The 22,099-nt window shown below is 41.1% G+C and overlaps 1 protein-coding gene across 3 annotated transcripts in view; it reads right to left on the bottom strand.

Moving 5' to 3' along the window:
* The window catches only part of dusp8a (dual specificity phosphatase 8a), a 47,491-nt gene that overhangs the window by 16,335 nt on the left and 9,057 nt on the right, over positions 1-22,099 (bottom strand). For all 3 annotated transcript variants that reach the window (XM_028035865.1, XM_028035874.1, XM_028035883.1), the window contains exons 2-3: positions 21,296-21,688; positions 11,111-11,249 (exon numbers count right to left, since the gene is read on the bottom strand). In XM_028035865.1, the coding sequence (XP_027891666.1) occupies positions 11,111-11,249; positions 21,296-21,532 (376 nt within the window). In that variant the 5' untranslated portion in view covers positions 21,533-21,688. The remainder of the gene's footprint in view (positions 1-11,110; positions 11,250-21,295; positions 21,689-22,099) is intronic.

Below are 22,099 nucleotides of genomic sequence, written 5' to 3'. Positions count from 1 at the left end.
AGAAAGTATTAATTGTAAAAACAGTTAAAGTTCATAAAGAGCCAACTGTTTTTTTTTCACTTGAAATATTTTGTCAAAGCCTGTCCCAACATTTTCCTTTCAACTGAGACAGGCAGCAACAGGAGCGTCATCCTACACCTCAGATCATCTGTCAAGATATCGCAGCAAAGGAAGACGTCATTGCCTGGATCCGGCAGGTTAGGGTGATGAGTTAATGTGTGTGTTTTGCCTCGAGATTGTGCATGTGCTGGGGTAGGAGGAAAAGTTTCAACTGTGCAAAGGTGAAAGGAAGATGGGGAGGACATTGCTGCAGGGGTTCAGGCAAAGGGCGAGCAGATATTTACTCCAAATACATACAAGCATAACTGCTCGTGCACGTGTACGTGTTTTTGTATGTGCATGCACGCATATGTGTGTGTGTGTGTGTGTGTTGATGGTGCTGGTTGTCAGGGGATCAGTAACAAGGCTGCTCTTGCAGTGATGTAATGCCTTCAGGAGAACACAGCTGCCATGCCTGGGGGGTGAGGTAGTCACCAAGGGAGAACGAGGAAGGATGGATGGAGCAATTGAAGTTGGGGGAAGTGGTAGAAGAAATAACGATTTAGATCTCAGTGGTGTCGCAGGACTTGAAAACATCAATACTTGCAAGAATATATGAATGGAAGAAATATTAAGAATGAAAAGATAAATGACACCTTAAAATATTTTTTTCCCATCTTCACCTCTTCGTTCCTTTAAAGGCTTTGTCAAGACTTAATTGCATGTCTTCTGCTAAGGTTGATCTGATAGAGGATAATGACTTGAAAACCTGCAAATAAGCTAAAGAAGAACGAAGTGTTTCTGTTCAGTAAATACCACACAGGATATGTGTGCACAGATAAATGGAGCACTAGCGCGCTACTTCACCATATGCGTGCTCATGCATTCAGTGACTTCATCTATGTCTGCCCGGCCTGGAGGGGAGGCCCCGCTCACATCAGTCAAACAGCAGACCCCCTGCCCTCCAAACAACTTAACCCCCTGGAGGAGCGCTGCACCCGAGGCTACTGCACCAGTAAATCTGCCACACTGGAGATAAATTAGTTTACACTCGGATATATGCTTACACACTCAGATTCACGCACACACACACACACACAGGCGAATAAAGACAGAACAGAAGCGGGTATAAGCTATCAAATGCACCAAGGGGGGCTTTCAGAACCAGACGGGCCCTCATAAACCAGATGAAGTACTTAAAAATCCCAGTTGGGGGTGTTGTGGGTGTGCAGTTGTGTGTGGAGACAGATAGGAGCTTTTGTGCACTAATATGAAACACTAGCAGGCAGTATAGTCTTTTTTTTGTGGTTTGGTCAAGATTAAACGTTCACCTTTTTATGTGTTATTATAGTTATTTTAGCTGAGACTAATAAAAAGAGAACAATTGTTTGCACAGGTTTGAAATGTATAAGCAGTGGATGTGTGAGAGTAAAACAAAGGCATAAAATCTGCATGAAGCATGTTCGTTAGCCTGGAGTATTGAACAGATTAAAAATGTCTTCACATTCCTCTCAGCCCTGATTTCCCCAGAGGTGAGTTTGTCTGCACAGGTTTCATTCTAAATGCTAATAACCAGCAGCAATGCACAGGGCTTTTATTTGTACATTTGAAAGCACTGAGGTTGTGAAAACACACATGTTTCCCTCTTTCTCACGCATGTACAGTAGTGAGGATTCCTCCACGTTTTTCATGCCAAAATACCTTACATTTAAAGACTAAAATTTCCTGAGTTGTCAGTCTTAGATTCTTAAAAATACAAAACATTTATTTCAGGTTTATGACTGACATTATTACAGTGGTCACAATTTTAACTATGGATGGATGGGTGGAACCAGAGTTAATAGGATATAAGTTAAATTCCAGAAATGCAAATAATTTTCAAAGCCCAGTTTTTTGATAATCATCTGAACCTGGACAGAACAGGAGCCCTGAGCAGCAGCAACATTATAGCAGAATTACTCTCAGAGGAAGGAGCTGACAGGAGACCAGTGTAATGAGCCTTTGCTGCTGATATTTTCAGACAGCCAGGCTGGTCTCGGATCAGTTGGGTGCTAATTAGCTCCTATCGGCACAGCAGGCGGCCATACTCACACACACACGTGCACCCCCCACGCACACACACACACACACACACACACACACACACACACACACACACACACACACACACACACACACATTGTCCCCACAGCAGAGAAAGCCATACCATCTGGTCCTCTGATGGCGCCTCTACTCTCCTGTCTACCTGTCTTACCACCAGAAACAACGGTGTCAGACTGAACTGGGGTGTTTCTATGTATGGTTTGACCGGTCTGTTAAATTTATTCAGCACATTGTGTTGACGCTCTAAAGCATTCGCCTGCTGCAAACTGTTTTTCTGAACACTTTTTTTGTTATCTTAACTACTTCTGCAATCTTTTGTGCTAATTTAACCATTAAAGTATCAAAATGTTCAGCTCATTACGAATATAAAAGCTGGAAATTTAGACTTGTAAGTGGGAAATTTCTGTCATTTATAAATTTGAGAATATATTTTTACCTTCTTTTATTTAGAATTAAAAAAGAAGAAAAATAGATCACAACATTAGAAAAAGCAATTATGATCTTTCACATGGTGTGACTTTCAAATAACATCATAAAAAAAAAAACTTGTTGCAAAATTCACATTGGGATTTTCTTCACCTGCTCAACAGTTAAACAAGCCTGCAATATTTTATTGCACAAAGTCAGAACTGAATTTGTGTCACTCTTTCTTTGAAAACTATCACCTAGTTTAATAAACTGATCAAAAGCAGATAATGGCAAAGTAAAGTCTGGTTTTGAATAAAAGTCTCTGGATGTGGTCCTAATTACCATATTTTCCAGACTACAACTTGCTCTGAGGATAATATGCATCAGTTAATAAAATGCGTCATAAAAAAGAAAAAATAACCAACAAATACAAGTCACACGTGCCTGTAAGTTGCAGGACCAGACAAATTCTGAAAAAAACCCCCACAAAGATGGGTTCATATTGCAGAACTTCCGGCCAGGGTTGGCTTTTCTGACCCCACCTTTGAGCGTGTGGAGCTGTGCAAGTTTACATGTGTGTAAATGTGTCACATCCACAGCACGGCAGTGACATCATGCCGTCAGCCACAGAAGAACAATAGAAAAGAAATGACGTGATGCAGTGAAAGGAACCGGACAAGCTGTCTGTGTGTGCAGCCTGCCAACGCCTACATCACTGGTAAATCCTTCCTGGAGCTTGATGGGAAATTTCAGAGTTTCACTGTTCGGTCCGGAAAAATAATTAAGTGCATGTAGACAAGCACATTCTCGAGATGTAAATTTGTGTTTGTACATGCTGATCTCTCTAGGCGTCTCCCTTTCACCCCGGGGAGCCTTGATGTTCCCTTATCAGAAACAGGAAATGGTTACACAACACTGGGGGAAGCGGCCTTTCTGTGCTGGACCGCTTTCTTCTATGGATGTGTGTACATTGTTGTGTATGGCTGACATTTTGTGTGTTTACAAGTGTATGTGCAGAGGAGGAGATAACCAGAGGATGAAGAATGATCACAAAACTCTGTGCAGCGTTCCTGAACCTGGAGCTCTAGGCTTCCCTGGAACTCCAAAATTAGCCTGCTGCTGTTGCAATGGAAAATATTCTCCTAATCATTAGGAAACAGCCACAGATCCAGAGCATTAGCCCTAAAAGTTCTATGTAGTCAACCAAAAGCCACCACTGTGTGTTTTTAAACAAGGTATTGTTAATTTTCCAGTGTTTTTATTTTTTGCTTATTAAAATACACACATTTAAAGTGTATCAATTCAAAATCCTATCAAGAGAAAGACTTTACAAATGTGAGGCAATTCAGATGAAAACTCTTAAAACAACAACAAAATGAGCAACGCAACAGCATACCAGAGATAAAGTACATCAAAACCGGCACGGTGATAAACAGGAATCCACCATTGTTCCAGGGAATGACGGTATGAGAGGAACTGCTGTGGGCAGTCCCAGCATGAAAGGAATTCAGTGGATGCAGGCCAGGAATGAGTAGGACAAATCAGCATAATTGTTAGTTTCTCCTTTCCCTTTTTCTTGCTCCTTCTGGAAATTTCCACTCCATATGTTTGTCAGAGGCATCAGCGGGAAGGCTGCAGCGGTACACTCACAGTACAGCAAACAAAGAGCAGAGCACTTGGTCCGCACTCATGAGGAGGTTTGAGTTATGAGGTGCTGATGGGGTGGACCAGGGTCCCGGGTTAGCTTAGCTGTCCAGCCTCAGCTTCTGTTGACACTACCTAGTAACGCTTTAAACAAACTATTTATATTCCATGTAGGACAAATGCATGAACGGGGTGGGTTAGGATGCTTAAAAGGCCTTTAGATAGATTTCAAAAGCAGGAAGGTATGCACCATGAATGGACTGTATAAGCATTACATCCAAAGTATTTAGGGCACTTCACTCATTCAACAGGGCAGCTACATTTCTAAGAGGAGAGAGAAAGCTACTGCTGCTGGACATTTAAGATGTGATATTTTTGTCACTTTTACACTCATCTCTTAGAACCCCAGGACCTTAGAGTTACAGTAGGACTTAAGATGACTACCCGAACATAAGATCAGCATTTTACCACTGTAAAGCATGTTGCTCATTTACATGAAATAATAATAATTAAAAAAAAAGCTACAGCTCTCCTGCTTTGCGTGCCTGCATACATATTACCATGTGATTGCCTGGTACAAGGCCTGTTTAAGCCAGTGAAAGACTGTGTGATGAAGCAGAAAGAGAAGAAGAAGAGCAAAAGGCAAGCAATGCAGCGAGATCACGTCATGGTGGAAACATTTGGCAATGGCTCACATAAACACACACGCACAACACACACACACGCATTATATGGTGCTTGTACATGCACACACAGGCCTGTTTTATTCTCCAGTTTTCAGGGAAAGAAGGAGCAAATGATGACATCAAGCTTATCATGTGAGACCAATGAGACTGATGAAGGGTTGGGGGTGGAGGGACAGAATCGCTGAACCCTGTTGCATGAAACTAGGATCACCACCCCCGTAAACCGACGATACATGATTGCGTGTTTCAGTGTGAGTGCATCTGCAGGTTTATTGGGATGTTTGTGAGGCAAGAATTAAAAAGAAAATGGAGCTCAGTGAATACCTGCACACTGAGTGCAAAAAAGCAGCATTATGTCACTCTTCAGCTCCAAGGCGTCTCAGAGCCTGTAACACTTCTCAGAGCAGCCAGGTGATGTCATAGGTATTTTGTAGCTCATATACTTTGACCTTTGCGGGCCCTTGTTACGGATAGGGGTGGGGCTGGGGCTGATGTGTGTGTGTGTGTATGCGTGCGTCCGCGCGTGTGTGTGTGTTTGTATATCTAGAGGCCAGGGTGAGAGCATCGAGGCCACTGGCGCCAGATGTGATGACCGCAGGAGTCTGGGCCTAAAAATAGAGCTCTGTTCTCAGCACCATAAAACAGAGGAGAGGAAGGAGGAAGAGGAGGAGGAGAAGGGGATGAGAGGTGGAAGACAAGGGAGGTGGGGGAGGGGAGGACAGAGAGATGGGAAAGGTGCACCAGGTCATTGAGAATAATGTGTTAGATCTCCCCGAGGATGGTGAGCTCACCTCCTAATGGCACCATTGGCTCCTTCTCTATGAAATCATTGATCTGTGGAGCTCCCCACAGTGTAACAGAGAGGGTTCGGATGGAAGAGAAAGCAAGGTGTTGATGGGTGGGTGGGTGAGGGGGGGGGGGGGGTGCAAGGAGGTCCAGAAGTTAAGTCACACAAGCATATGAAGAAATGGGTCTGAGGAACGCAATCATTAGTTTGAATCCTCTCATCAGGACTGTGACTAAAAGATGTCTACAGGAATTTTAAATCCAACTCTGCAGGGGTGCATGCAGGCCTGGAAGAAATTCTGCAGGAATGAAGAACAATAACACACTTCTCTGAGCGTCATGTCACGTCAATGTCTACAGAAGAAACCTTGTCTCATTAAACAGGATCTCTGGCCATACTCTGAATGCACATAAAAGTAGCCAGATGAACGCTTTTGTGCACACATTCAAAGATGTAAAGAGGAGTATTACCTCATCCCCTCGACTGCTCTCATTTGTCCTTTTTCTTAATCCGACACATGTATTCTCAAACATTGCCTCATCCGCGTGCACACGCACCACTTCATATGCACATATTCATGGTGAAAAGTGAAAGATACACATGCATACACACACAGGGACACAAAAAGACCTCCTTATGTGGCTCCCTGGAATGTCTCTGTGAACAGCTTCATTGTGAGTTTCTGCCTCCTATGATTACCTCACCTCCTCAGCTTCTCTCAGATGCACACACACACAGGAACACACACAGAGATACAAAGATACACAAACAGGACACCACCCAGTGGTACACCAGAGCTGCAACATGACATGTAACAGAACTGACCTTTGTACATCCGTCTGTGAAGTCACACCTTAGGCTGATGTCATTGAAGCCCCACACAGCACAGCCCTGATGTGGGTTTTTGAGTTAAAGAACCTTTCATCTCCTAATAGCTCTCAGCAGTAGGTCAGTGCGCTGTGGTAGTTTGTACACTTTTGACAAGATTTGTCTGCCTGATAGGAGAGCCATATGCTGTAAAATCAATAAATACATACACTTTATATAATTAAATATAAAAATATATTATAAAGTAATACAGGCTGCACAGTGGCTCAGTTGGTAGCACTGTTGCCTTGCAGCAAGAGGTTCAAAGGAAATGAGAGAAGATAGTAAACAGGATGACATTGGATAATATTGGGTTTTTTTCAGCAGTTATTGTGAAAAACACATTTAAAAAGTCTACACACCCCTGTTACGATGCTAGACTTTTTCTTACATAAAAATGAGAAAGTGTTTCCACATTTAGTAAGACATATGTCCTACACAATTCAAGAAAAAGCAAACTTCTGCAAGTTCCTGGTTGCATAAGTGTGCACACCCTAAAGTGAAAACTATGCTGAACTACTTCTTTAGGAATGCATTCTATGTGTCGACCAGAAATTCCTGAAACTCTTTCAGTATTAGTGTCAGGCTCTCAGTTTTCCTGCAGTCTTTTCATGAATCATAGACAAAAGTAAACTTTTTCAATGTTAGTGTTGCTCAATATTGGGCCTTTGAAGTAGTGTGTTAGCAAACATTCCAACCGCTGTTCTCAAAGTCATGCAGAACAGAACAATAACCATTGTTATTGGAGAGACCTCATGTGTGCTTCTATTTTACTATTGGTTTTTATTTGTTTTGCTTTGTTTTTTTTTCCACAAGAAAATGTATGCTTTGGGCTGTAAACTGTGGTATACAAGAAAAAAAAAACCCATACATAGATCCTAATCACAAAACAGGATTGGTAAAATGAAGAATTATAACAACAAAACATAAAAAGTTGTCTTATTATCGTAAAATAGCCAGAGAGGAACAGGAGGATTTAAGTGATTCAACATTACTGCATCTCCTCTGCTCAGATTGGTCGGGCTTGCTGCACTTTCAAGTTGTTGTTAGCATTTGCTAATAATCCAGTAAAAATAGGAACACACTTACATTTCAGATAACAGCGGTTATGTTTTCCTCTATGTAGACCACTGATACTTTTATTACTCTGCAAAACTGGTTGTGTTCTTCACTGACAACACAAACAGTTCTCCATACGGATGTGGATTCACAACGCGTTTTAGCTCTTTGGATTTTTGACCCCGTGATGTGACGCTGTGGTAATCACATCAAAAAAGCCCTGACAGATGGTGATGGGAAAGATTAGAACAATCTTGCACATCTGCACCGCCACCCACAAACTCTTACACCTTAATTTCTTGCTAAATGACAGATCTGAATCTTTACATCACTCTGCATTTGTTTTTGGGTTTTTTTATGTTTCATAGTCTGTACCTGTCAAGGTTTCGGTGAATTGCTAAAAAAAAGTATGAGCAGTGCTTTAAATGTATTGTTATTTTTATCATCACTTCTCCTTGTTTTAGGACTCTTTATTTATTTCATCCGCTGAAACTAGAACATGAGATCCGAATGCCGACATCAAAATGCTTCACATTGGCCAGAGGCATGTCGAGGCTACACAGTTGGTGTTCTTTAACGTACCACCAAGCTCTGCGCAGTCCGGCAGTGTACAGTGGGAAACATACAAACTTTAGACCCACTGGGGAGGCAGCTGGCCCAAACAAAGTGGAGCTCTCCCCCTTCAGACACACACACACACACGCAAAGACAAAACCCTAAAAAACGCAAAACTCATCAGCCAGAGGTCCTTGTGGGTGAGATCACCACTGTGGTAAAAATACAGCTGTCCTGGGAGAGACATGTTTCTCACCAACACTTTCACACAATCAATAAAGCGCTCAAACAAACGCTTAACCCTTGAGCACACTTGGATTTACAAGCACACTGTAACATTTTCCGACTGTCACCACGACCACATCCTGAGCAAATACATATTTCAAACTAATTACACAGCGAGAGTCAAGTCAGACTCGGGATTATTTATCTTTAACAAAAAACCAAACCAAAACAAAAAAAACCCCCCAAAGAGATAATCTGGGATAAGATCACATAACGTCATCCTCACTTGGGAAGTGGTATGTCATTTTAAACAGTTGTAATGATGATTATTTATATGGTTATTTTATGAATGGAGACAGACTCAGTAGATGTCACTGATTCCACTGGGTTGGATTTGTAACAAACACACATGCTTGGGTTGTATTTATGGGTTCATCTGCCATCTCTTGGTTTCTGAAATGTATCCTCCTTATAAATAGTGAGCTTCAAATCAATAAAAAGACAGATTCATGATAAACAATAACGTAACCTAGTTGGAAGATGAACTAATCTACTGTTTGTAAGCAGTAAATATAAATAAAGAAAAACTTATGGTAGAAAGGGTTAACCACCCAAAGCTATAAGTCTAATAAAATTTATTCTAATGATGTCGTTTAACCATTTGTCATTTTAATTTTCCTTTAAACTGAATGCTACTGTATAAGCTGTGTGTCAGTGTGTAATGAGTGCATGTGAAGTTAATGATAAACCAATCAGTTATGAACCATTCAGAGGAAATATTAGTGCCATAAATCACAAGCTGAGCGGCGAGGACAAACAAAGAAGGGGTCAGGAAGAACAGAGTGTAAGCTAGAACTGCAGCGACACTTTTTCGCCATTTTGTCATGTACTTTGTTGTATTAGTGTATCATCTAGCGAACTAAAGGCGGGGTTTAGTGCAGACTATAGTTTAGTGCAGACATATTTTTTTAAATTAAATGTTTTGATTTTAATAAGAGATGCACAAAAACATCAGCTGATGACCATAGTTGCACCATTTCAGCTTGCATGGGCCTGACTAGTGAACACTAATCACTAGTGGTCACTAGTCAAAATTATTATTAAAATTGTCTTTATTTATTCACATTTTAGCTTTCTGGCTGCCTCTCCGATGCTTTTCTGCAGACACAGCAAGCAGAAAAATGCAGGAAAAGTAAAAGAGAGCTAGAGGTCACCAAATGTTCAATATAGCTGGACCAGGAAGACATTTGAAGACGTCATCACTACATGCAGCAACAACTAGTTAGCAAAGTACACACAAATTAAGATTAAATGTCTATACATTAACATACATTTGGAGATTTTTTGTAATAAAAAATCTTGGTATGATATTTTGGCATTAAGGCTCTTGAACTAAAAGAAAGCCAAATGCACTTTTTTTAGTCATCAAGCAATAAAGTCTCCAAAAACATTTTGTAAATGATTCCATTACCTATTCCTAGCGTTCACAACCCTGCCGCATCCTGACACATAAACATTACTGCAGCACTTTTTCCACGTGACGTTACAAAGCAACCTTGTATGTAACAATCTCTTTTTTTTTTCCTCCTCCAAAGCACTCGCATGCAAACCTACACATTTTGTAAGCACAGACACTGGCTGCTAGCTCCACTGACCCCAATAATACAAGCACCCAAACAAGAGCCAACGCTATTGGCTGGGATTTTTTTTTTTTTTTTCTTAGGGACTATTTTCTGCCTTTGTTGTCAAGGAAACAGCAGAGAAGCGGCAGCAGAAATAAAAAAGGTGCGACTCTCTTTTTTTTTTCTTACTGAAGTAAGAAAAAAAAAAGCAAGGATAAGCAGTGGAGATAATGAGGAGGATGTGTGAGTTGCTGACAGGACAACTTTATATATATTTATATATAGGGTTGGACCATTCCTCCCCACCCTCACAAAAAGCAGAGAATACTTTGAGAGCCTGGGGTTCTTTGAGGCAATCCTCAGCAATCATGAATGACTCATGAAAAAAGCACTAATCTCCCAGCAGAAGGAGCAAATTGAGAGGATGAAGAGAATAGGGATGAGGAAACCAGAGCAGAGATTTACCGAAGCAGTATGTTTCTGCCCATCTCATTTCAAATCCTCCTGACAGAGGCAGATTACACTCTCCTTTCTGCATTGGCACATTTGGGACAAATTCATAAGCCTCGGGTAGTGAATGTGTGTGTGATGTTCTCCCTTAAAAGGCGGCAGCCAACACAATTAGGGGGATATTAAGTCAGAAAGCTTATTAAAGCTAATTATGAGGAGCCTTCTGTGATTAGTGGCTACTATGACAGCATACTAACTGCTTCTAGTCAGACCAGGGGACTGAAATAAGCTTTCAGATTCCTGCAGTGATGCTGGGTGAGGAGACAGCTCCAGTGAAGCTTAAATATCAAAACACATCAGACAGGCTTTGCGTTACAAGGTTATGCTGCTTTACTTCATCTTCTCTCTCGTATTTCAAGAAAAACCTGCAAACTTTACACCAGTGAGGCAGCATTAAAAAAAAGAGGAACAACTGGCATAATGTGACATCTGCTGGCTAAACTGAGCAATGACAATGCTACACCTGTTCAGCAGGAGACGTGTGCCCAAACATGAAGATTTCTCTAGACAATAAAAGCTACCTTTCTTTCGCTCATCTCACCATCATCCCACTCATTCAACATACAACACTCACAAAGAGCAATAGCGCAGATGGTCTTGTTTACCGGTGAGCAGGGAGACTTTGTGGAAGGTACCCTCCAACTTTCCCATGAGGATGTGCACAAAGCCGTCTTTGGACAGGTGCCCTCTCTCTTTGGAACTTTGGTCGTAAACCACCACTTCCTGCTTCCTGCCCAGCTCCACCTGCACGGAGAATAAACAACACACAAGAGCTTCATTACTCATTGCTGCAATGGAAAATATGATAATGATCCAACAAGGAAGTCAGAGCCTGCAACTACGATGGCAATTCTAAACTTTTTCTTTTAGTGCAACAAGGAACTTACAAGAAGATTCACTGACCTGAACTGCTAAAAGATGATCATCTTTTACTGTCTTTTACTCGTGTTTTGTCATGGTATAACCACACATTTCAATGAACTTTATTGTAAATACATGAGGTAGACTGACATCAAAAAGCAAATGATTGCAAAATGGAAGGATACATGGCTTTGAAAATAAAAATCAGCCAAGTGTGTAGTGGGACAAACTTTTACTTTTCTTTATATTGGGAGTGGCAAGTGGCAAGAAGAAAGTCATTGAAGAAAGAAAGCCATAAGAGGCCCTGTTTGTAAATGGTCACAACCAACACAGCAAGCATGTGAAAAATGTGTTCTTGGTCAGACGAGACCAAAACTGAACTGAAAGAATGGCTTAGATTAAAGTATATTCATGTTTTAGAATGGCCAAGTCAAAGTCCAGACATAAACCCAACATAGAATTGATTTTAATATATCCTCTTCATCCAATCTGTATGAGTCCAAGTTACTGGGCAGGAAAAAACAGACCAAATTTAAACTTTTTTGCTAGGAGCACACACAATAAGACCATCTACAGCTGTGACAGAAGGAAAATATGGTTTTTCAAAATATTGATTCAGATGCACCAAAGATGCAAGAAAACACTGTTCAGATTTTATTTGTCAAAGGATGTTTAACATCATTTATCCTTTTTCTTTTTCCACATCCATATACTTCTTTGCACTGACCAAGCACATGCAATATTCAGGGGGTATAAGGTCTTGCAAGGTGTGAATGAGTGAATGAGTCTTTGGTGTAACTGAACAAAAAACCTCATAAAGCATGACTTGGTGATGTTATAATAACAGACAGTGGCTTGAGGGAGCTATGAAGATAAAAGCAGGGTTGTAAGTAAAGCATTCAATCTAAGAAAGTCCCATCTCCAAAATGCTGAGATTATTTCTTGTTATGTTGGATCAAATCAGCGTGATGGAGAGTTTGGGAATGGAGTGCATCCGCTGCTGATGTCGTATTTTAAAAGGATGAGAGGATAGGCGCGCGGTCTGAAACGTCTCCGTGTTCGTGAGGAAAAGATGGCAGGGTGGATGCTGATGAGCACGTGCACGTGACTGCACACAATCCAGGCCCAGCTCTGTTGTTGCTCCCCCTACCCATGTTGTCAGGCAGGCTTTGGTCACATGACTGTGAGGCAGCGCCTACTGCAGCTATGAATCACTGCATCATCGAACCACCGCTGGACAGGAAGGAGGAGGGAACACTGCAAGCTTAACGGAGGATGGGATGGAGAGGGCACGGATGCAGGAGGAGCAGAGGTGATGGAGATGAGACACATGTAAGACAAGAATGACAAAGTGGGAAGGCGCGATAGGAAAACAAAAGGAGAATTTCTAAAGTTTGGACAACATCGGTAATTCGTGGCCATCATCTTTTAAGCACAACTGCACATTTTTACAACCTGTTATGTGCTTGCTTGTGCAAAAAGGCATTCTGGTGATGTGCTCCTCAGTGTGCATGAATACATAATGGACAGTAACACCAGAGACGTTTGGAAGACAGCCAGGTAGCTGATTCATACAAAATAATGCTGATCTTTACAGTTCAGTAAGAAAATATTCTCCATCCTCAACCAAAATCTAATCCAATAGACAAACACTAATGCTGACATGACAATATGCAATTCAACTGAGATCTGAAATCTCTTTTACAAAAAGCAAAGTTATCAGCCATAGTAAACATTTCATTTGAAAATTGCTTAAATTGGCACTAAAACAAAATGTAGAACAAAAGTTTGAATTTTGTTTACTATATTTCTCCAAAACAAGACACTGTGGATCTTTACTAGATTGGAGATTGAAAATTGACCACAAAATGCACAGGAATAAAAAACACACCACCGGTGATACCATTCAGAGAGCATATACTGTATATTTCAACAGTCAAGTAAATTGACCGAGAAATAAATATATTCTTTCACATTTATCATGACCTGTGCTTATACTATCTTACTTCATTCCTTAACTACCTTTGTGCACACATTTAATCATTTTTCTACTAACAAGTTCATCTTTGCAGGACTGTTTTTCTTTATTTTATTCTCCATTCACTTTGCTAAGCTCAGGTAAGTTTGGCTAATAATCCTAATGCGATCAGATCTATTTTGGGCATCTGATCTCTATGCCTGAGGATTAGAGGTCTTTAACTGTACATACATGTGAAGTGCAACTGAAAACACACACGTATACACACATGCGTCTTCTCTTGCTATGAGATCTTGTTTATTAGTTTGACTTGTCTTAAGTTTGAGGAAGTAAACATTTTAAGTGCAAATAAAAAAAACACACAAAAAAACAGAGCGAGTATTGCGATTTGCTATAAGATATAAGTAAAGAATATAAAAACCTAGAATTTCACTGTGGAAATTGTAAAGCATCCAGTATATGAAATATTTCCCCCCAAAATTTGAAGATAAAACCAGAATTAGAGGAAATCCATCCTCTTCTTTTAGATACATCATATATATGTGAGTTTTCACCAAAAATAGACAACATATCTGTCGGTGCATCCTATGTAGCTCCTATTTATCAGTGTCCGTCTGACAGTACAGATGGCCAGCTGTGACGCATGCTGTCAGTCTTCCTACAATGACATTGAAATGCTACACATCCTGCTAAGTGTGGCATGGAAATGGATTTTGGTGCATTGTTAAGAGACCAGCGTCCTGAGAAAAGGGTAGACTGTTGACTGCAGCAAAGTTACAGATCCCTCGTTCCTCTGCAGTGCTACAGCATCAATGCGAATCACAACACTGGCCCAACCTGCACAGAACTGACGCATGCCCTCTGCAGAGACTGTAAACAAGGAATGCCTAAGCAAGACAGGGGAAACAACAACAAAGAAAAGGAAGCAATGGCAGGAAGGGGACCTGAAGGAATGCTGAATGTGTAGAGAAAGAAGTGCAGAAAGGACAAAAAGTTGAGTTAGCACACAGGATGCTAGGTTCCTGCAGCATCCAGGCTTCATGTAAAAGGAAATGGAGGCTGGGATCACAGCAGGCATAAATAAGGAGTGGTCACAGGGGAGAGGTTTTTCATCTGTTCTTTACAGAGGAAGAGGGTAAAAAAAATGAAGGCAAATTAAAGAAGTGGGAACTGACTCTGCTTTATGAATGAGCATGAGGGGAAAAAAACGGTTTGAGGCAAGACTAAAGTCAAGGTTTGGCCCTACTGTCAAAGCTCCTCAGTAGGGACAGTCTGTACACGCAAACAACATAAAACATGGATGACAGGAAACAAAAAAAAAAAATCCAGAGTGGAAGAAATGTAGCGTCAGAGTAAGAGATTGCACAAGAAAGGGAAACATGATTTCCCCCCCTGACTTCAGCAGTGCTACTGACCAGAGACAAGGTCAGAGCAGGAGGATGTGTGAGTGTGCTGGGGCGTGTGTGTGTGTGTGTTTAGGTGTGCACATGTGTGGGTGTGTGCATGTGTGTGTGTGAGAGTAGGAGAGAGAGAAAGAGAGAGAATGAGAGGGAGGGAAGAGAAGGAGCTGGTGTGGGACACAATATCAGCACAAACAGTCTAAAAATGGCCCAACATTCCTGATGCACTGGAAAATAAGATGTCTGCAGCATGATCGCTCTTCATTTCATATGCCGCCGATTGGGTCAAATATCAAGACAAAGCCTTTGATAAATCCATTTATCCAGACTTCACACTTCCATGTTTCTGCAAATTGACTTTACAACGCAAGTGGAAGCTTACTGCAAAAAGTAGTTACAAAGTTGGGCTGGGAAATATAATCTGAACCTAATCCTTATGCTTGTTGAGGGGGTCACGGGATGTGCTTGTAGAGCTTACGAAGGCATGTGACTGTGTTCTCCAGAGTGGGGACACATATCCCTCTGACACCTCGTTTGGCATGAAAGATGCCAGATAATGCTTTACTGGCTGTCCAGTCCTTGAATAACAAGCAAGAACTGTATCTGTTTTCTCAGCGTAAGGTCAAGCTGATTCCCAGGGAGGACTGAACTCCTCCAGGGCTGCACCTCCTCGCCTCAGGATGAGATGGTCAAGGCAAAGTTGTAAGGAGTAGTTTGAGATCTCAGAGTATTATTTTTGAAGGTCTTATGGTCATATTTGCAACTTCAGGCCAATAGAAGTGTGTATGAAATAAGGAGATCTCAGAAGATCTCTTTACTCATGAAGACATCGGGAGATGAATCAGAATGAGCTGTATAACATTGCAGAGCAGAAGAATTACAAGGATTCCCTTCTGTACCTTTTACCTTATTAGAAATATTGGATGGATAAATAGAAGAATATGCTGTAACCAAAATTACAGACTTTACAGATTGCTTAGCAATTGTCTTGCCCCAACCCCAAATCACCTAAATCAGCACCGTTGTTTATGTAAAATATGTCTTCACTGGAAAATATCAGTACCAACCAACATTTGGGTTCATAAATTGCAATCTGATCTGATCCAAACACAAGTATATCTCATTCTGACACTACAGCTCATATAAACAGCCCAGTTAATCAGCAGGATGCGATTCCTCCTTGCATTGCACCTACAGGTTTACAACCCTGCCACACATCCCGCTATGTACACCTCAAGCCCGTAACTGGCACTGACAGCTGGCACCTTCATATTTCATTTGGAGTGATAAAACCAATGTACTTCTAAAATAACCAGGACTAACTGTGCAAAGAAGGACTGAAATAGATATCTAAAGACATACAACAGAGCCAAGAAACTGGAATAAGTCAATTAATTAGATTTACTTTAAGGAATGGGGAATGACAGTCCTCGATTGAAAGCCATTAAAAGCACAACATTACATTGTGTACACATTAGATGTATGTGCTTGTTCCTGAAAAGAATGTCAAGATGTGTCATGCTCTACTGAGCTTATACTGCAAAGAGCAGCTCCACCTAAAAACAAAAGGCAGCTGCAGACGTGCTTAGTGACGCCTCTTACATGGTGAAAATAAAATCATGGAGAAAATAAAATCATGGCATTCTGAAATAAATTTATTTTGTGTGCTGATATGCAAAAAATAAAATATTAGTCTTGCTTTAGGACATCTTGTGATGTTTGTGTTAATGTTAAACAGAGGAGTTGCTAAATCAAACAACCCAGCATATACCCTCATCAAAGCAAACATGCATCATATCTGGTTCTGCAGTAAAAAAAAACATAAAAATATTGTCAGATATAGAGTCTTTAATAAGGCCAGAGGAAATGTGAATGAAACTTTCAGAAAATTTCCCAGTGCTTGCCCTGTGGGTGATCCGAGGGGGGGAAAAATCCACAATATGAGTCAAAGACAAAAAGTTTTCAGTTCTGCTGAATGACACACAAAAGACTCATGTGTTGTCCTTCATTTTGAAACTCAGTATTGTGGTTACAGAAAGGGTTTGTGTGCAGAACAATGTGATTATGGCAAATGTTTGGTGCTTTCCATTTATTAGTGCCTTGTTCTGTTTAAATAGTAGTTAATAGTAAAAAGAAAGTCACACTTTAGTTTTCCTTTTGATAATTCTCAATTCTAAAATTACCCTTGGACTTCCCACTATGTGTCACAGTTGCCTCCCTTCCCATTTGGGGGGAGGATAAACACAACATATGGTGTGTGTCATCAGTGGAAACAATGGTAATCTTCCTCTTTGTATAAATGCATCACCTGGTCGCATGGTATTTCTAAATGTTTAGCAGAGCACTTAGTCAATCGAGCAACTAGAAACCCAGACAAGATCCTGATGGTATCAAAACCTCCTGCAGACATATTTCAGGGTAATAACAAGACTTACTATCTGAATATGAGTTTGTTGTCATAACAAACCTCAGCATTTTAACGGCAAACATACATAGAAATGGACTCAGTGTGCTGAAGTTCAAAAGAAAACTGAAAACAACTTGAAACATAAAGCAGGAAATCTCTCCTCCCTCTGAAAACTTTAACCTCAAGTCAAAGTTAAAGTAATCCACTACATACAGCATTACCTCTCTGAGAACAACTGTTAAAGAAGAAGGCCTTATTTTGCCATTGTTTTCCATTTATCCAAGATAAAGTGGGTTACTGACTTCCAGGAAGACTCAGACATCCCTCTACCTACAAGATGTACTGTAGCTCCTTCTGTGGTATCTGGAGGTGTTCCCCGGCCACAAATATATATATTTCTCCAGAACTTCTGATCAGGAAACACCTTGCAGAGGAGCACAGCCTCTACTGAGTGACCTGTGAGTGAACTCATCAGAAACGCTGCGTCAAAGATCAGAAACAGTTTCATTATCAGTCAACCTGGGTGAATCTTTATATTTCTTTCCTCTAATTGAACTAAAGCTTTATTCCAGCTCTCATTCAAGAATCTTTTGGTGTATTTATCATAAATGAATAAGTACTACTATTTTTGTTTATCTATGAAAAAAATAACTGAAACGATTCAATACAAATCTTGAATTTGAATTTTGCATTGAATTAATTATTTTGGGATTGATAAAGTATCATTAATTTCTTTGGGATAGTTTTAGCCTACTGATGGTTTGTAGGGTAAACCATCACATAATTTGCATCAACAACAAAAAAGCTGAATAATAAGAAATCCCTAAACCAAAGTGGGAATATTTTATTGTTCAACACTAAAAATGGACCAATTTGTCACTACAGGTAGGTCCACTGGATTCACTCTCCCACTTCAATACATCAGAACTGCAGGGGAAGAGAAAACCTCTGGTCCATCTGTCAGACTGGCTGGCTGGCTGGCTGCCCCATCACAGCAGTAGAGATTATCTAGGCTTAAGGCAAGGAACCAGTCGCCTGGTCTCCAGCCTGCTGGAGCAAACCAGAGGAAGCCCCAACCTACACCCTGTGGCGTCCCGCTCTACCTGCAGAGGTCCTCAACAACGTTACCTATAGTCTCCAGCTATCTCTGTCCTAAATTAATCAAGGGATTTACTTGAGAGGGCATGTAGAAATATGATGTGACAGGTAGAAGAAAAATAGGGCAAAATATGAATAGCTGCGTTGGTCAAACATATTCATTCAGTTCAGTTAACTTAAGAATCAAGAGCATCTATGAAAAAGGGTGAGCGCAGCGCCTTAGGGGAAGCAGGCTATTAGTTCTCAATGGGATGTGAGGCGAGAGGCAGCCAGGCAGGAGGCGGAGGCTGCTGCCCATCCTTGAATACACTCAATGCAGGTCTCCTGCTTCCTGCATTCACTTCCTGAACAAAGAGACACAATGGTGTCCTTTGCTGTCTTGGTTGGCTGAGGCCGCTCCTGGCGATGTTCGGAGGGTAAGCGAGGATCGTGTGTGTGTGTGTGTCAGTGTGTTTGTGTACGAGGAGTTAGCTGGCTCCAACGCCACACAGCTAGCCTGCACGTGCCCAACCTGTGGCCTGCCACTGGACAAACAAAGAGATGATGTCATGCTCAGCCAATAACAAAAGAGTGTGGATCTGTCAGTCCCGCCCTTCTCACCCGGCTGGTTCCAGCCTTATCCAGATTTAGCATTAATCACAAGCCTTATCCTCTTTACTGGGGGTGGGGTGGTGGGGAATGGGTAATAACAAACCAGACATGGGGCAACTGTAGACAGGGAGAGGAATTAAGCTGTAAAGGAATGGGTCAGTGTTGAGAGGCTGTAGGCTATAGCTGAAAGAGACAGGCGGAGCTGTCATGCGACTGAAAGTGAGAGAAAGGAGGAAGCATGGCTCCGTGGGGCACCACAGTGTGACATCTGCCGAACACACGGCCTCACACAGAGATGAACCCTGCAGACTCGATCTGGCAACAGAGAAATGAAACTTAAACTGACTGAATTCAAAACATATCCGTCGTCACACCTCTGCAGCTGCAGACAGTTTAACTCCTTCGGAGCTGGCTCTTTGTTGTTGCTTTCCCATGCATACTGCATCTAGACATACATGGTCGCGAGCCAAAATAGCAAAATTATCAGAGAAGAATCTGTTGGCGGAGATGAGTCAAACCCTCTGAGCTGCAGGATTTTCCGTCTGCCCTTCAGGGCAAAGACAAACCCTAACTGAGGCAGAAGCAGAACACAAGCAGCTGCAGAAATTCAAACCATTCTGGGTGAAATAACTTAAAAGATATAAGATAACATACAAATAAACAACTTCAATTACTTTAGAAAAAATAAAATTGAAGACAAAAGTTTAAATTCATGGTGGATATTTTTTCTGCCAAAACTGTACACACAACCTTGAACACATCTTGCTAATGTTTGGATAAATATTTCTTAAGAAGATGCAGAATAACCCACATCTTTAATACCATCAGCAAGACCAGGCTGATTGGGAATGAGAGGGAAGGTTAAAACAATTAACATTTCCACTAATACTGTCTGACTATTTGACCTTTACTCATTTAGATAGTCGAGTATTCAAGCTGTGACTCAGACACAAGTCTGTCTACCAGCCACAAATCTATGACACAAAGACACAATCTATGGACCATGTCATGATTATGTTTTACACAACCAAAGACAAATCTTTCTGACCTGCTCCTGGCAACACCAGTGTAACACAACACAAACAACAACTGGACTTTAAGTCATTCTGTGCCACACCTACTAGCCCAGTTTACATCACCTGTTTAAACTATTGGGTGTAACAAGCTTAAATAGCTAAAAACAACACGAGGAACCAGGAAGAACACATTCTCAATTTGCCTTCAGGTACTTGTCGTCATGTTCACTGAGTCATGTAAAGCTGTAGTGAGATCCCTGCAAACACAAACGATACGAAGAGACCAAACAAGTTTCCCAACCCTCCCCACCAAGACTTCCCCTCTCAAGCATCCTTCGGTTTCACACAGAGACTAAAATACAAGAGTAGGCACACCACCGGTGGACAAGCCATGGAGAAAAGACCTTTCATATTCAGAGGAAGATGTCATGGAAGACAAGAGGATTTGATTTCAGGGACACCAATAAGCAATAAACATATAATAAGCCCATCTGCCAAACATGGCGTTCCCACCAACCCCCAACCTAAGGATGTGATGCAGGCTTGCAGAGAGGACTCAGATCCCAAACCCTACTTTGATTCAAAAAATGGCAGAGCTGCTTTTCAGTAAGTCTAGTTTAGCGACATTTCAAGAACCTCTAATTTAAGATGACAGTTAGTGCAGATGCATTTATTTGACGACAAGCACATCTTGAGCTACAAACAGCACATTCCCCTTGCACCCTCTCTGCTTCTGTTTATTTGAACTACACTGTTTTCACCATTGTTTATGTACTAAAACTGGTTGCTACAACAAGAAAACAGAAAAAATCCCGTTGAAATCCAATTCTCCAGGTCAATAAACTGTTAAAAAAAAGTTAGCTTTTGCATAGTGATTCCACAAAATAGATGTTTTAATGCATAAGTGGGGATTGTAATTTCTTAATTTTTTTCACAGAAAAAGAATGTGCTGCAAATTTCTTTGTTTTCATGTGTTATAGTCCTTTGAAGAAAAATTTACATCAATCAAAAATATAAGAAAGAAAAAAACCCCAGAAATTTGGTATCTGCCTGGAAAAGGTTGATTGGTACATCTCTAAAATTGACTTAGTGGCTTAAATGAGACAAACATATTAGACTCACATATTACTGTGTTGGAATTTGACATTTTGTTTTACTTTGTTCTCAGTTATTAATAGCTTTAAAGGAAGTAAAAATGAGAACATATCCCCTTTTAGCAACAAACAACACAAAGATATCAGCACTATTATGTAGCTTCTCTAAATTGCTACCAGCAGGACGCAGAGGGAAACCACATTTCTGGATCCATCCACCAGCATCTTTAAATCTCAGCCGCCTCACCCTCATCTACAAGCTTGAACTTGCCATGAATATTGTCAACTCATTTGCCAAGAAGGTTCCTAATCTGTGGCATCAGCTGCTGTGCAGCTTTAACTCACCTTCACTTTGCCATTGGGCTGCAGCAGCTCGGTGACAGAGACCTTGTCCTGCTGCAGTCGCCTCTTCACCAGCTTGGAGTAGCAGACATTGACCGAACCTTGCACGTGTGACGCATTGTACTCAGAAAAGGTCCTGCTGTCGATCACCAGCAGGCGGCCCGTTCCTCTCTGAATGAGGCTCGCCAGGCGCTTGATGTCCATGGCGCTCCGCTTGTTGGGACCTTTCTCCCCTGCCATGATGTAAGTAAGGACTGAGTGGTTGTGAGGGGCAAGAAAGAAAGAATAAAAGGAAGAGGGGAGGCTGAAGGGGGAAGATGGAGGAAAAGATGGGAAAAGGGAGAGATCAGTGGAGTGGGGCTACCACTGGAGCGAGCCTCAAGAGATCCATGGTGCCTACGAAAGAGAAGATAAAGATAAAATGTAATAAACATCAGTAATAAATGTTTATTCTGGAGGAATTACTGATGAACAGTCACAGTTAAAAGAAGCTAATCACCTGAGAATCATAAAAATTGCAGGTCAGTCCTCGTTTTGAACTTCTGTCGAGCCAACATTAAACAAACAGGAGCAAACAGCTCCAAAGTGACAATGATGTCTCTTTTATGCATACATCTCAATGCCCATGGGAAAATTATGAACTATTTTTATCGACTTTGTATCATCTTTTATTAGCACACTTTGAGCCTCTCACTTATAAAAATAACCACAATGCTAAACATGAACACAAGTTATTTAAAGACTTAAAAGCCAACAGGATCACTTTTCAGTGCCGGGATATGAAGGAACATCATGCTTCAAAATAAT

Source organism: Xiphophorus couchianus, chromosome 2, assembly GCF_001444195.1.
Source record: "Xiphophorus couchianus chromosome 2, X_couchianus-1.0, whole genome shotgun sequence".
NCBI lineage: Eukaryota > Metazoa > Chordata > Actinopteri > Cyprinodontiformes > Poeciliidae > Xiphophorus > Xiphophorus couchianus.
Note: the sequence above shows the minus strand (reverse complement) of the source record. Positions and strands in the feature narration are given on the sequence as shown.